The 15,282-nt window shown below is 47.6% G+C and overlaps 1 protein-coding gene across 2 annotated transcripts in view; it reads right to left on the bottom strand.

The window, feature by feature from the left end:
• Window positions 1-14,197, bottom strand: part of Ak4 (adenylate kinase 4) — a 54,683-nt gene extending 40,486 nt beyond the window's left edge. Inside the window, exons 1-2 of one of the 2 annotated variants that reach the window (XM_021160493.2) lie at window positions 14,099-14,197; window positions 13,493-13,729 (exon numbers count right to left, since the gene is read on the bottom strand). In XM_021160493.2, coding sequence (XP_021016152.1) covers window positions 13,493-13,637 — 145 coding nt within the window. In that variant the 5' untranslated portion in view covers window positions 13,638-13,729; window positions 14,099-14,197. Of the gene's footprint in view, window positions 1-13,492; window positions 13,730-13,912; window positions 14,075-14,098 lie in introns of those variants that run through there. The other variant, XM_021160492.2, reaches the window with a different exon arrangement.
• Window positions 14,198-15,282: the final 1,085 nt, after the last annotated feature.

Raw genomic sequence — 15,282 nt, 5'->3', positions numbered from 1 at the left:
AAGCTAAGTAGATAAGATAGCTCAGTGAGCATGAGGGCTTCAACTCAAGTCCAATACACATAAAAAGCTTGTCGTGGAAGCACGTGCTTGCAATCACAGCATGAGGAAGAGAGACAGCTGGATTGCTGAGGTTCACTGGCTAGCCAGCCTAGCCAACTGATGAGCCCCAGATCCCAGTAAGAGCCTGTCTTATAGAAAAGCAAAACAAAAACATCTGAATAGTTCTTGAGCAACACACCCAAAGTTGACCCCTGGTAAGTGCACACACTTGAGGCATACAAACATACACACTCACACTGGGGCACTCACATGGGCACACATGCACCAACACACATGTGCAAAGAAATAATTAGCAAGTTGGTGGACAGATAACAGCATCAGATCAAGTGTTCATACTCAATCCCTAGTGAAGATGCCTGGTGCAGCCCAATTCAGAGCTTGCAGAGCTAGCACCATCAAGTCAGGGACTTAGACATGCATCCAGCAGAGATGTGTGTCCAGCCAACTGCCTGGGGAAGCTGAACCACTGACTTCCCAGTGTAGCCACTTTTCCACGGAATAGACAATAGTACCATCTGGTGGAAATGCTCCACTGTCTGTCTGCCCGTGCTCCCATACATGAGCTCCTGATCTGATGTTGTTTCCTGTCTGCTACTTCTTTGTAACTTATTATTTATTCCTTCACTTGCTACAACATTCTTAACAAATTGACTGATTCAAAATCAAAAGCATAGCTTTTCTACAGGCAACACACAACACACACACAACACACTCACATGGGCACACAACACTCACACTCACGAATCACTTACACAGGCGAGCACACGCATGATTGGAAGGAAGGAAGGAAGGTCTAGATATATAATCTCAAAATCAACAGTGTAAGAAACTAGGCTATTTTTCTCAGGAAAAGAGACCACTTAAGTTGGCAAAGAGGTTGAAACTATTTTCAGTATCTTTAGAGCCAGTGGATGCAATTTGTGTGACACTGAAGACAGAAGCTAGACAAGTGGATGGGATCTCTGTATGAGGGGAAAATCTCCCAATGATCAGACCTATACAGCCATGGAAGATGCCTGGGGGGAGAGCTATCAGCCACAGGAGGAAACAAGTGTAAAATGGCCAGTTGGGCAGAATGACCCAAAATCCCTTCCAATTCTAAGACATTTAAGACAGTGAATACTTACATCTTACCAGGTTCATTGTTATGCAGACTGTTTAGTCCCTAAGAACTCTGGAAACCCAAAACAAAACTCAGTGGAAAAGAGATTTTGTACTTCCTCCAAGCTGCAGACTTCATTTTCCTAAAACTAAAGGACTGGAGTTGATACCAAGCCAAAAGCAACCTTCCTTTGGAAAATAAAAGAATGTTGTTATCTAGCTATGGAGGATATATCTTAGTTACCCATGGTTACCGCTCGTTTAAGAAAAAACCTGGAACTAGACCTCATATTCGATCTACACTGGCTATTCTAACTAAGAAGTAACAGCCACTCTCTTTAAGAAGACTAATATCCAAAATAAGAACTGAATGAACCCATTTTAACATTGGGGACGCTCTGAACTGATGGGTTTTCTAGTGTAGATACAGTCATAAGCACTAGGGAGGCAAAAAACAAAATTCAGACAAAACTTCCACTGTGTAGTGGGTCCTTACTGCTGGTAAGAATGTAAAACAGAGCAAGGCCAGCATTGTGAAGGCAGAGGCAGAGGCAGATCGAAGGCCAGAACACACAGGAAGTACTCAATGACTGCCAGAGACCAGATGCAAGATGAGTATGGGCTACCTGCTATCGGTCAGCGACTCTCTGAGATCAGGAAAACATTATGACTAGGCACTGAGTGGCATCACCACTGTAAAATACACTGAATACTATGTGGCTTGTGTACATCTCTGGAGGCGATTTTCTTTTGGGTTTTTGATGTTGACTTGTTTTGGGTTTTGTTGATGCTTGTTTCTAAGAGGGGGTCTCATAAGTCATGTTGGCCTTGAACTCATAATCTTCTTGCCTCGGCCTCCCAAATGCTGAGATTACAGATGTAGGATCCCATGTTCAGTTGACTTCTGTAGATTGTTCTGTAAAGAGCAGACAGAGGCCAGCCTCACCTACATGCTAGACAAGCTTACTGAGCCATGCTGCAACCTCTTTATTTGGAAACAGTCTTACTAAATTAAATTACATCCGCTGAGACCTCCCACTGTAAACCAGGCTGGCCTGGAACTCACTCCCACCCTTCTGCCTCTGCCTCTGAAGTTGGGAGTGTAGCCTGTGCCACCACACTTAGCTTGACAGTACAGTATTTTTGTTCTGTGGTGTGGGTCACTGGGAAGTGTGTGGATGTCAGACGTCGAGTCTCTGTGGCCATCTTGTTTTGAGGCAGGGTCTCTCTGTCTTCTTGTGCACGTGCTACAACAGCCCCAGGAGCTTCCAGGCGAGTTTGCCACCTGCCTGTAGGAACACTGGAATTAAAGATGCATGCCAGCCATCACATCCAGCCTCTCACCGGGGGTCCTGGGTTCCAGGAACTGAGCTCAAGTCACCATCAAACTGACATGGCAAGCACTTTTATCTATTGAGCCATCTCCCTGACCCTTTATTTGAACATTTTTAACGGGACAATTTTATCTCAGTAAAGCTGGTTTATATATTAACAGCAGCAACAGGAATGAATTTCTTATAACGACAATCTGACCCACTAAACCTTAAGCTTACTCACTCCATGCATCTCATGAATGGAGTGGGCCACAATCTTCTCTCTTCTCCCTTTAGATTTACTCTACCTGCCAATGTTTGAACAGCAGATCCTTCCTCCACTTGGAGCTTAGATCAAGCATCTCAGAAAGACCTGACTTCAACCTGTCCCCACTGTGGTACAATGCTTGCCCATGGCGGATGTAGTGGCCTTCCAGTGACCAGTCATCACTGTGGTATGCTATCTTCCTGGCATACTTAACACAGGATATAAAACATAATAAATGGGGCTGGAGAGATGGCTCAGTGGTTAAGAGCACTGACTGCTCTTGCAGAGGTCCTGAGTTCAATTCCCAACAACCACATGGTGGCTCACAACCATCTGTAATGTGATCTGATGCCCTCTTCTGGTGTGTGTCTGAAGACAGCTACAGTGTACTCATATACATAAAAATAAATAAATCTAAAAAAAATTTTTTTAAAACCATAAGAAATGATACTTTACCCTGGTATGTCTAAAACCTCTGAATGCAACTGCTATTAATTAACTTACTATTTAAATGGTGACAGACTATGACTGAAGTCATTATTCACAACCAAAGGGAACCCATTACAGGGAGAAGAAAATGAACTAAGATACAGATGGTATGAAGAAGTCCCAGAAAAGTGCCACCTGTGGTGGGAACTGTGCAAAAAGCTTCAAAGCCAAGGCTGAAAACAGATTCAGAAAATGAGAGGCACTAGGCATTCCAGGGGAAAGTTAAGGCTGAGCAATGTCCCCAGCCCACCTGGTCATTGACTTCAAAACTCCACCCACGCATGCACGCACGCACACAGCACCACGCCTCACTGGAACATCATGAGACCTACAACATGAACCATCATAAGCCATAAGTTTGAAATGGTCAGAGAACAAGGTTTGCATACATGCCTCCCCATGCCTAGCTCTGGCACAAAACTGACTCAAATGCCTAATGATGGAACAGTGGGCTCCCGCAATATTGCAAACCTCACACTGTTACAGCGAAGACTCATTTCTACCTCAACCCCACAGATGGTTTATTTTAGACCTATTTGGTCCTTTTGGGGATGGAGGTGGTGCTACCTTCTTCATAGAAGTATTTTAAAATGGCTCAAGGGTAGAGAGCTTCTGGAAAAAAAAAATCTATAAATCTCTAGTCTTACCAAACTTGTTTCCTGAGACAGCAGCCCAAACTGGCCTTAAATTCTCAATCCTCCTGCCTCAGCCTCCTGCGTACTAGCATTTGGAGTATGTGCCACCCTGCCATCCCAACTTTTTGCGCCTCGACACACTTTTGGAGAGCTAAGCTGCATGAGTTTCTGCCACCTGCTATGCTTGTCAAATGCGTCTCCTGCACCTAAGATTTAAGATAATTGCCAATGACAACTTTTAAAGATGAGGCTTCTAAAGGTATTAGCTCACGAGCTCCCCTGAGCATGGGGTTACCTTGCCTATTACAAAAGGTCCGAGGACTGCTCAGTTGTAGTTTATAAGTATAACTATATAGTTTAGTTACAATATAAGGGGGAGAGAAACAACTTACAATTTGGGCATGGTGTCATGGCCTGTAATCCCAGCACTCAGTGCGAAGCTGAGGCAGGAGGATAAGTGATTAAAGCTTACCTGGGTCTCCGTGGTCAGACAACGTCAAAAACAAAAGGGCAGGCAGTCAGCATGATGGCTCAGAAGGGAAAGGCACTTGCCACTAAGTCTGATGACCTATTATTGCTCAACCCCTGATACCCACACCCACACAGCAGAACTGACTCCTATAAACTGTCCTCTGACCTCCGAGTGCACAACCACCCCACACAAATATATATAATAAATTTTCAAAAATAGCAGCAACAAAAAGCTTTAAGCAGCATTTAGCCCTCCCCCTTCATCCCTTTAGCATATGAGCAGTGCTCAGAAAGCCAGCCCAGAATCACAGATCCTCATAGTGCCTTGTACCCGGAACCTGCCAGCTTTCAGATACATACGAAATGGCCAGGCAACATGACACATACCCATGATTTGAGCATGGTAAGAGGCTGGGGCAGGATCCAGTTCACAGCCAGCCTGGGCTACACATTGAGTTACAGGCCAGGCCAGTAAGGACTACATAGCAAGATCCTATTTCTGTCTGCTTGCTCCAAGAAATGTTGAAGTAAATTTCTGTTGCTTTAAACTACAGTGCGAAACATTTTGTGTTAGCAGGCAAACAGGTTAAGATTCTGTCTCAAAATGGCATTTCTAACCAGGTGAGTGGTAGAAGAATCAATCTAATGTCGAGACTGAATATCAACAAAAACAAAAATGCAGTCAATGGAGGCCCATCGATCACAAACTTGAGGGAAACACATCCTACTTAGATCCTCCAGCGTTGTCAGGAAGGTAGCATGAGATAAAGAACGTGATCCGAGCTAAAGATGAGCCCCAGGCTTGAATGAGTTTCTCCAGCTGTCTGACCTAGGAAGGGCAAGTTGCCCAACCCCTGGGGACATTTGCTTATTTTAGAATTATATAACAAGAACTGCTGCTTTGTACATAGGCAGGTAAATTATAACAGGAAGAAAAGGGCCAGCCCAGGCCCTGGCAGATGTTAAACTCCCTGCAAACTTAGGACCAAATACCAAGAATTACAAAGCACCCTGGTCAGTGGTACAAATAAAAAAAAAAATTATACGTTTATTAAAGTACTAAGTCTAGAAAATAATTAATCGTTAGCCTCTTCAGAATCTGATGATCAGGACTAATGCCGCAGTATTTTCACACTAAACAAATGCCTGCTGCCAGGCCATTTCTCTAGTACAAAAGTTCTCAGGTTTAGAGGTGAGGCTGTTAAAATGTAACATCAACCATCCAAATTGGACCTCTTGGGGCTGCACAAATGAGACCTTCTGTACCGTGTCTGAAAGGCCAAAGAGAACTAAATGGGTCGGGGAGGGGGCGGTGCAGAGAGTAACCCTAAAACCTGTCTTATCACTACTGATGCTTTTTAAAAAGTCAATTTGCTCAAAGGAAGTCCATGTTTGAATGTCTGACCCATGGGGAAAGCTCAAAAAAACTTCATAAGGAAAATAACACTTCCATGCCTACAAGTCACACATGAAGCAATACAGAATAAAATAACACCGTTTAATAATTTGTTTGGCAAATAGGTGGCCAATATGCCTTCATAAACTGTCTATCCTAACCATTCCAACCACAATTTCGTGATTATTTGCCATCACTTGAACTCTAGAAAGTTCAAAAGGCCATAAACTGCACTGTATTGCTGGGCAGTGGCGGTGCACACCTTTTTTCCCAGGACTAGGGAGACAAGAGGCAAATCTGAGTTTGGGACCAGATTGGTCTACAGACTAGTTCCAAGACAGCCAGCCCTGTCTCAAAAATAAATATAAAAATAAAATTAAAAAGAAGAGAAAAAAAAAACACCCTACACTGTACTAATTTAAAAGATTTGAAATGTGTGTAAGAAGTACCCCTATGGCAGGTTTAGATCCTCCAGAGCTAAAATTAAGAGCAGTTGTGAACTGTCCACGAGTGCTAGGGAATCAAACTTGGGTCCTCTACAAAAGTAGTTTGTACTCTTCCCTGTGGGGCCCTTTCCAGCCCCTGACACACGACTTTTATGTGTATCTTAAAAACAAAGACTAGGAGCTGAAGGCAAGGGGCGTGGAGCAAATGCAGCAACCTGCCTTAGATCTGGGTGTAGCTCAGCTGTAATGCTTAGGATTGGCATGTGCAGAACCCCGTAAAGATAAAATAACCCTTTGCTTTAACAGTGCAGGTATTAATAAAGACAGTAAAATAAAACCTGGTCTATAAGGTGTGTCCATGAACACTAGTGGACAGCAGCTCTAGAGGTAGTCCCCAGGTATGTTATAACAATTAAGCTGATCTCCTCACCTGACAACTGGTGTCACTTGTCAAATTCAGTTCAAGAAACACCTTGGGCTGGCCAGTTCTATGTCACCTTGACATAAGCTAGAGTCTCTGGAGCAGAGGAAGCCTCAGTTGAGAAAATGCCTCCATAAGATCTGGCTGTGGACAAGCCAGGAGGACATTTCATTAGTAATTGATGTGGAAGAGCCCAGCCCATTGCGGGTAGGGTCCCTGGGATGATGGTCCTGGGTTCTATAAAAAGCGGGCTGAGCAAGGCAGTAAGCAGCACTCCTTGCCTCTACATCAGTTCCCGCCACCAGGTTCCTGCCCTGCTTGAGTTCCTGTGCAGACCTCCTCTGACGATGAAAAGCACTGTGGAAGCCGCATGAACCCTGTCCTCCCCACGTTGCTTTTGGTCTTGGTGCTTCGGCAGCACAGCAACAGTAACCCTGACTAGGACACACTCCCTCAAAAGTACTGCCCGGCAAAGGCTAGCAAGGTAGCTCAGTGGGTAAGCACCTGCCACACAAATCTGACAACCTCAGTTTGATCCCCAGAACTCACCTAAAGTTGGAAGGGGGAAAAAAATAACTCAAGTTGTTCTGACCTACACACAGGTGGGCATGCAAACACACACACACACACACACACACACTAGCAGGGACGCATGCAGTCGATGATAGCAATTGTTTAGATGATAGTAATTGTTTAAAATGTTCTTGGGCCAGGCATGGCTTCCCAATACTCACGACACTGATGCAGCAAGACTAGAGTCTGAGGCCATCCTAGACTACATTGTGAGTTATAGGCCAACTTGGGCTACAGAGCAAGACCCTATTTAAAAAAAAAAAAAAAAAAAAAAAAGGTTCCTCAATCCTACCCCCTCTTAAACACTACAAAAACCATCATCCCCCTGTGGTCTCTGGAGCGAGGCATGCAGTTCTGTGACTCCTTGCTTGCTTCCTGGCTCTCCTGAAGCTGAGCAGCCCTTCAGAAAACCAACCTCATCTCACTGCTGTGAACCCTAAGAGCCACACTGCCCAGGTCAGAACACTCACTGCCCGACGCCATTCACTGCTGCCTGCTTGTCTACCAGGAAACTCTAACCCCAATTCCCAGCAACAGAAAACTAGTTAAATCCATGGGTCTCCAGAGCGCAGCCTGAGGATATCTGAGCATCCAGGAGATGTCTCCAGAGTCCATGAGATCCTCCTTCAACTACTTATCTGTGTGACGTTAGCCTTCAAACACTGCAGCACAAACTCAAGAAGCCAAAGACAACTTTGCGTTCTACCACAAAGCCAGATATTAGAGACTGGAGCCAGGTCTGAAAGGCAGGCAAGATGGCACACACCTATAATCTGAGCATTCTAGAGGCTAAGGCAGAAGGATCCCACAGTTCAAAGCCAGAGTGGGCTCTAAAAGACCCAGTCTCAAAAAACCAAGTTGTGAAACAATTAAAAACGAAAACAACAAACTTAAACTCATAAAGGAAAAGGGGAAATTAAAGCGAGATTACAGAGGACAAAGAAGACTTAATGACTCCATGAACTGTGCACTACTACATTGGCTCTTAGAACAGGAAATACATTAGCAGACAAGTCAGTGGTATTTAGAGAATGTCTGCAAATTAGGTGATGACACTGTCAATGTAAATTCTACTGAGTTATTTGCTTATGAAAATAACCTATGGAAACAATTTAAATATACCTCAGCTGGCCCACAGCTTGCCTAGCGTGCAGAGCTAGCTCTGGCTTTAATCCCAAGCAACATATAAATCATGGAGTGGTGGCCCTGCCTACAGTGCCAGCACCCAGGAGGCTGCAGCAAGATCAGATGTTCAAGACCAGTGAGTGGGGTTTGGGGGTTTGAGAAGACGGCTCAGAGGATCAAGTCCTGGCAAAAGCCGTTTTTTGTTTTTTGGTTTTTTTTAGATTCCCCAAAACCAAGGCTATACCCAAATGTCTGTATACACAGAGCAAGGGATCAAGCCAAGGGCTTCCTGCATACTAGGCAGGATACCAACTGCACTAGTTCCATAGCCCAAGAGACTTAAAACCCGCCCTTCATCCACCTGGGCCTCGTCCTGAGTCTTGCCAAACAAGGAGGAAACTGGAATGTAGCATACCTTAGAAATCTTGGAATGAGCCAAGACCCTGGATAAGCCAGAGAAGGTTAACCATTTAAAGCTGCTTTAGATGTAATCCTGAACTCTGACTAAGGTCTCCAAACCCCTCTATCCTCAATTCTTGGAAAAATTCACTCTTACATAAGGTGTGCATTTATCCTTAATGAGTACCCAAAAGCCTGAGAGCCCTTTGAACGAGGTCATCTTTTCAGAGAGGATCAGCTCACAGCCTCATTTACAATGCTAGTCAGTCCATCTGCAACACCCTGGCAAGAGCTGCAGTTAATATTAATTAAGAGCAGAAACAGGTTCCTTCTTGAACATCTTTTCTTTAGTCAAGTCCAAGATGCTTGCTTCCAAATGGAACCTCTCCAATTCTCCTACCCGTGAGACACTAGGCTCCACTATTAAAAGGTGCCTGGTTTTCTAATACCACTGCCTGCCTAACACTAAAACCGGATCTTCATATCCTTCAGATAAAACTTAGCAAAGAAAGCTATCACAAAATACCAGAGTTCTTGAGGGGTTTGTAGTTCCTTCTGGACACATTTTCTTCTTACTAGCCCTGTTAATCCAGACCTAGAGACTTCGCCCTTCCTTGTCCTAACATTACAGGGGTGTACCACCAGACACTCACCCATGCAATGCCAGGACTCTAACCACCAGGACTTTGTCACTGTAGGGCAAGCACCCTACCGAGCTACATTCCCACCCAAAATTGCAATTTTTGATGGGATACATTCTAAACTTTTTTTTTTTAATTTTATGAGCACTGGAGTTTTACCTACATGTGCATCTATATGAGGGTGTCAGATCTCCTAGAACTGGAGTTACTGACAGTTGTGACCTGCCATGGGGGTGCTGGGAACTGAACCTGGGTCCTCTGGGAAGGGCAGCAGTGCTCTGGACTCTGCCATCTCTCCAGCCCCATGGGATATGTTCTAAAGCTTACCAGCTTTGTGTGTACATCTATGCACAATTGCTTATACACACACACACACACACACACACACACACGTGAGCAGGGGTAGAGGGAGCATAATATTCCCTCTGAGAGAATGTACGGCCCAGCTCCTTGAGAGTTAAGGCAAGTCTTCCTATTTCTTCACAGTGTGTGCTAAGAAAATACAAGCTGAAGACCCGGGGGCGGGCCCTCACATAAGGTATTTGATAAGCCTCAGCCTGTACAGCTCCAGGCAACCTAAGAAAGGCCAAGGGAAAACAACTAACAGGAAGCTAATCTCAAGTCCTTTGTAAGTACTACGCAAACTGAAGCAGGCTAGGTAACTTCTGGTACAAGACACAATTTCTGACTGGACTTGTACCCTTAATCCTGACAACATGAACCCCTTGTGGTGCGTTACGGTTTGGCGGGGCCCAGTTTCAGAGGTAGAATGTGCTGGAAGGAGAAGGTGCAATAAGAGGCACAACATTAAGTTGCTCCTCCTGGCACATGCCTCTAATCCAGCACCTAGGAAAATCAAAGGCCACCGTGAGTCACACACAGACTTGTCTCAAAAGAAAAGGTATAACATACGTACATTATTTTCTTTATTACCCCCCACATCAGGCACACAAACACAGTAGATGAAGCAGCCAGCCATCAGTCTTCCTTTGGCTATATTCAACAAACAGCTGATGCCATCAGCATAGTAAGTGCAGAGGAAGGAGACAGACCCTGCAGAGCAGCAAGGTCAGATGGGCCCTTTCCTGCAGAGCAGCTTTTTGCCAGACTGTGGCTGCAGGAGGCAAGCCATGCAGTTGAGAGCCAGGCTGCGGCAGATGGCCTGAGCTACTTTCCAATTTAAATTGTCACCGAGATTCCACTGACTGGATTTTGCTGGGCCTCATCGCCTTCAGATGTCAACTACTGTGCGTTCAGAAGGTTTCTTGGCTTCCCTAGAAGGTTAAAAGCAATCCGCAGGTGACAGGAAAAGAAAGTGAAGAATGTGTCCTTGTTTATATTACAGACAATGGCCCTAAAGCCCCTCACTTAGATCTCTAGAGACATTCAGTGACATCACACCCAAGTCCACTTGGAAAAAGCCAATTTCAAAACAAACAGAAGTCTTTCATTTCTAGGTTTTTCCCTGGTCAAGTTTTTTTAATTAGTTCAAGGGGGCGGAAGGAAAGAAAAGGTGATTTTAAAAAGCATTTAATTTTACTATGAGAGAAAAGGGTTGAGGAATAAAGGCATTTAAAAGAATAGAAACATTTCAGGTGATGGTGGTGTAAGGCTTTAATCGCAACACTTGGGAGGCAGAGGCAGGAGTTTGGCAGAGGCAGAGGCCAGTCTGGTCTAAAAAGTGAGTTTCAGGCCAGCCAGGGCTACAGAGAAAAAGTTTTGAGAAACCAAAAAGGGGGCGGGGGTTGGGGGAGAAAAAGAAAATTAAAATAATGATGGTTGCTGGAGGGGTGGCTCAGTGGTTAAGAGCACTAGGTGCTCAAAAGGACCTTGATCAGGTGCCCAGGACCCACATGTCAACCATTTGTAACTCCAGTTTCATGGGATCTGATGCCCTCTTTTGATCACTATGGGTACCAGGCATGAACGTGGTTCGCATAGAGATGCAATATCCACACCTGTAAAATAATAAATTAGCCTTTTAAAAAATGGGAGGGGGGAGAACAAAAGACAGCCAAATAAAAAGCTTTCCAAACTCCTAAGTAGAAAAATAAGCTATCTCTCATCTTAGAGCTATGTGTGGAGGGAAGCACAGGCCTTTAAACTCAGCGATCAGGAGGCAGAGGCAGAGGAATCTCAGAGTTTGAGACCAGCCTGACCTACACAGCTAGTTCCAGCATCCAGGTCTAGTTGTACAATGATAACAGAAGTCATTGCCCTCGTGTTCGACAGCAAGCGCAGGAGAGCCTGGGAGACAGCTTTCTTCTCCAACCTGAGAGAAGCATCTCGGAGATCTGCATCTCCTCAACTGGCTCGCCTGACCATTAGGCTACCAGACTCCCCAACTGCCTCAGCATGATGGCTGCCAACTATATGGAAGTAAATGGTGACTTCAAAATCAAGTCATGGCCTTTGAGTGAAGCCAGACAGCCTACCCAATAAAGGCAGCTACCTGACTCCCTCTGATGATGATGAATTATTATTATTATTAAAGAAAAATGCCTATAGTCAAGCCAGAGGTTCAGTGTAAAACTTTCCATTCCAGAAGGAACTGCAGAGGATTATGAAATGTGCTGGGTTTTAAACTACCTTGACTCAGCTATCTTTCTATATATCCTTACTGGGAGAATCCCAACCCCATGCACAACCCCTCCAACTGTATTGCCCCCCTCCCAAACTGTATTTCAAATACTGAAAGACCATGAGAGAGGAGGGGACCGCCTGTATGGAGCTCAGGAGAACAGTGCTTCCCGAGCATTCACACAGGCATGAAGGTCGACAGAGAAAAAGGATCTCACTGGGGAGTGGAGTGTACTGATACAGTAACTATCTCAAATCTAAGGGCAGGTGAGGTGGATCAAAGTATAACGGCACTTGACAGGAAAGCCGGAGGGCTTGAGCTCCCCATGCACAAAGCTAGCACCACACTCAAATAACAAATAAATAAGATTTTAAATTCTAATTTAAAACCGGTTTTGAATGTCGCTCAGTGGTGCAGTACCTGCCTAGATTATTAGAAGACCCACTACACACAAACGCTTCTATCTCTGACACACATATGAGGGAAAGTATCCCTGATTGTCCAAATAAAGGCTGGCTTTTGCAACCTGCTTCAGAGGAATAAGTAGCCTTTCTGATGCTTCAAGTGGTTGCTTTTAATCGCTTTCCAACATTGTCCTCCACCCACCTGTTCATGACCCTAGGTGCTTCTGAAATGCAGATTTATTAACAATTAACCCATAACAAGCCATAACCACCGTGCACACAAATGAGAACAGAAACAGGGAAGCAACACATTTCATAAGGGGTTTGCTCATTAACACTCATCAGCATCCCAGGATGATCTGCGCCCCACAGTAGCACGCCGATAACTCACATTCTTTGGAACCGAGGAAAAGGGGAGAAGGGAGGCACTTGCGAGACTAAGTGATGGGGCGATCTAGACCCCCAACTTCACCGCATCCGCCAAGGGATAACCTCAAAAGGCCACTTGCAGCAAAGCTGCACTCAAAATGCAATCTTTTAGAACAAGTCTCCGGGTCTGCAGGCGGCCAAGCTGGGCTTGAGGAGGAGGGGAGTTAGCAGGGACAGTTCGTCGCGGCCGCTTGCAGCGACCACAGGCCTTTCACCGCCACGCAGCACTTAGCTCCAGGCTGCAGCGCGCGCGAGAGGCAGTGGGGGAGCGAGCCGCAGAGTCCCAGCGCGCCGGCGGCCGCGACTCCCACAGGTGGGCGGCGCGGTGCTCGGCTCCTCGCCGGGGAAGGCGACCCGCGGCTGAGAAGGACCACAGCAGGGAACCCAGGGGCTCGGCTTTCGGGAGGCGGCACGAGAGGCCAGTTAGGGTCCCCGCCGAGAGGCTCGCGTTTCCTTCGGCTTGCCGTGCAGGGTCCCTTCCCACGCGCGTGCGGCCACTGCAGTCCAAGGCGCTGCCGAGCAGCCTCGGCCTCCCCCGGGCGCGGTTAAGCCGCGCGGGCGGGCGGGCAGGCTGGCGGCCGGCTGCATGCGCCGCGGCACGTACAAGCCCGCACGGGCACACGCGGGCGGGGGCAGGGCGCCGGCGCCGAGGGGACCCGAGCCCGCGACCGCCCTGCTCCCTGCCCGACCAACCCGCCAGACTCGTTTCTACCCTCACTCCCCCCGCCTTAGCTCCTCACCCGTGCCGGTCTTGAGGTTCTCCCGCAACAAGTGGCCGCTGGAGAGATGCTGGAGGCCAAAGTTCTGGGCGATCCTTTCGCAAACGGTGCCCTTGCCAGAGCCGGGCGGCCCGAGGATGACCGCGCGCAGGAGTTTGGAAGCCATGGCTTTGGCGGTGGCCAGGACGGCAGCCCGCGCACTTTGCCCGGCAGCCCCTGCCTCGACACCCTCCGCACGCGGGGACTCGCCTGCCACCCCTACAGGGGGAAGGAGAGGCTTTAAAGACTGCCCCGCCCCTCGGCCCCGCCCTCCGCCACCTCCTCGGGCCCCGGCCGCTCCGGTGAACCGTCGCAGCCCCCACCCCACCCCCNCCCCCCCACCCCCCCACCCCCCCGGCCTGCAAGCTCGGCCCTCCGGGGTCAGAGGTCAGTCAGACCCACCCGGGTCCTTCCCTGCTGCCCAGTCCAGGCGCGCAACTCCGGGAAGCCCCTGCCGGTCCCCGCACGTGGGCAGAGTGGGAGCAGCTCGCCGGGCGCTTCTCGGTGACTGTCGCTTCCCCCCACAGTGGCCGCTGCCCGCAACTGGAGGGGCCCACCTCCGCCCCGAGCAGCCGGGGAGACACACACCTCGGTGGAAAGGAGCGCGGCCAGACTTAGCCCGGATCCCGCTGGGCGGCGCCGCCTCTGCCCGGCTGGCCACGCGGGACTCGCTGCTTCTTACGTAAGCCGGGAGCCGGCTCCACGCTACCGCCGCCGCGCCCCCTCCTCTCCGCTCCCGGCGTGTCCGGGGCCAGGCTGAGGCTGCGGGGGCGAACGGAGATGGAGACGCCCAGAGAGAAAGGAACCGCCTGGGGACCCGGTCTATTGTCAAGGGGAAGGAAAAACACAACTTGTTGAGCGCCTACCCTGTGTCCAATTCTAGGCTGTGTGATTTTATTATGCAACCTTTACAGGTACCGATGGAGGAAGGCTTGGAATACGTACGCACCATTCGTTCATATACTTAGCAGTGTAAAGTGGACATCTCTTTGTTTTAATCCCTGTGAGGGAATCAAAAGGCCTGAGATTGTCCCTTAAACCAGGGTGGTTTACACCAGTGTTCACAGCAGGCCCTGGCAAGAGTGGAAAGCTGTGGGCGGGCCTGAACTACTTACTTATTGAGACCCAGTCTCAAAAAAAAAAGTAAAAAAAGATCTATTGTATACCCAACGCTCTTCTTTTTGCTTGATATACAACAACAACAAATGATCGAATCCTGGCCCCATAGTTGCAGCCAAAGTTTTAAAACCTTGACTGGCTCCAATGCCAGCGCCCTGAAGAGGAGGAAGAAAAGGATGACTTTGGCTGTACTCCGAGGAAGAGAAGGACAGAGGATCCCAGGGCTTCTTTGCCAAGGATATATTACTCTCAACTCTGCTCACCACCTCAAACGGTGGCTTTCTTTACCTTGCCCCTCACATACCAACCTATACTCCCACATGCCTCAGCCTTTGCTTTGATTTGTTTGAGACAGGGCTTCTCTTCACAGCCCAGGCTGGTCTTGAACTCACGATGCTTTTGCCACTGCCTTTTTTTTAACTAGGTTTTTTTTTTTCATTTACATTTCCAGTGCTATCCCAAAAGTCCCCCATATCCTCCCCGCCTCCCTTCCCCACCCACTCCCACTTCTTGGCCCTGGCGTTCCCCTATACTGAGGCATATAAAGTTTGCACGACCAATGGGCCTCTCTTTCCACTGATGGCCGACTAGGCCATCTTCTGATACATATGCAGCTAGAGACACGAGTTGGGTGGGGGGAGGGTACTGATTAG

This window comes from Mus caroli, chromosome 4 (assembly GCF_900094665.2).
Source record: "Mus caroli chromosome 4, CAROLI_EIJ_v1.1, whole genome shotgun sequence".
NCBI lineage: Eukaryota > Metazoa > Chordata > Mammalia > Rodentia > Muridae > Mus > Mus caroli.
Note: the sequence above shows the minus strand (reverse complement) of the source record. Positions and strands in the feature narration are given on the sequence as shown.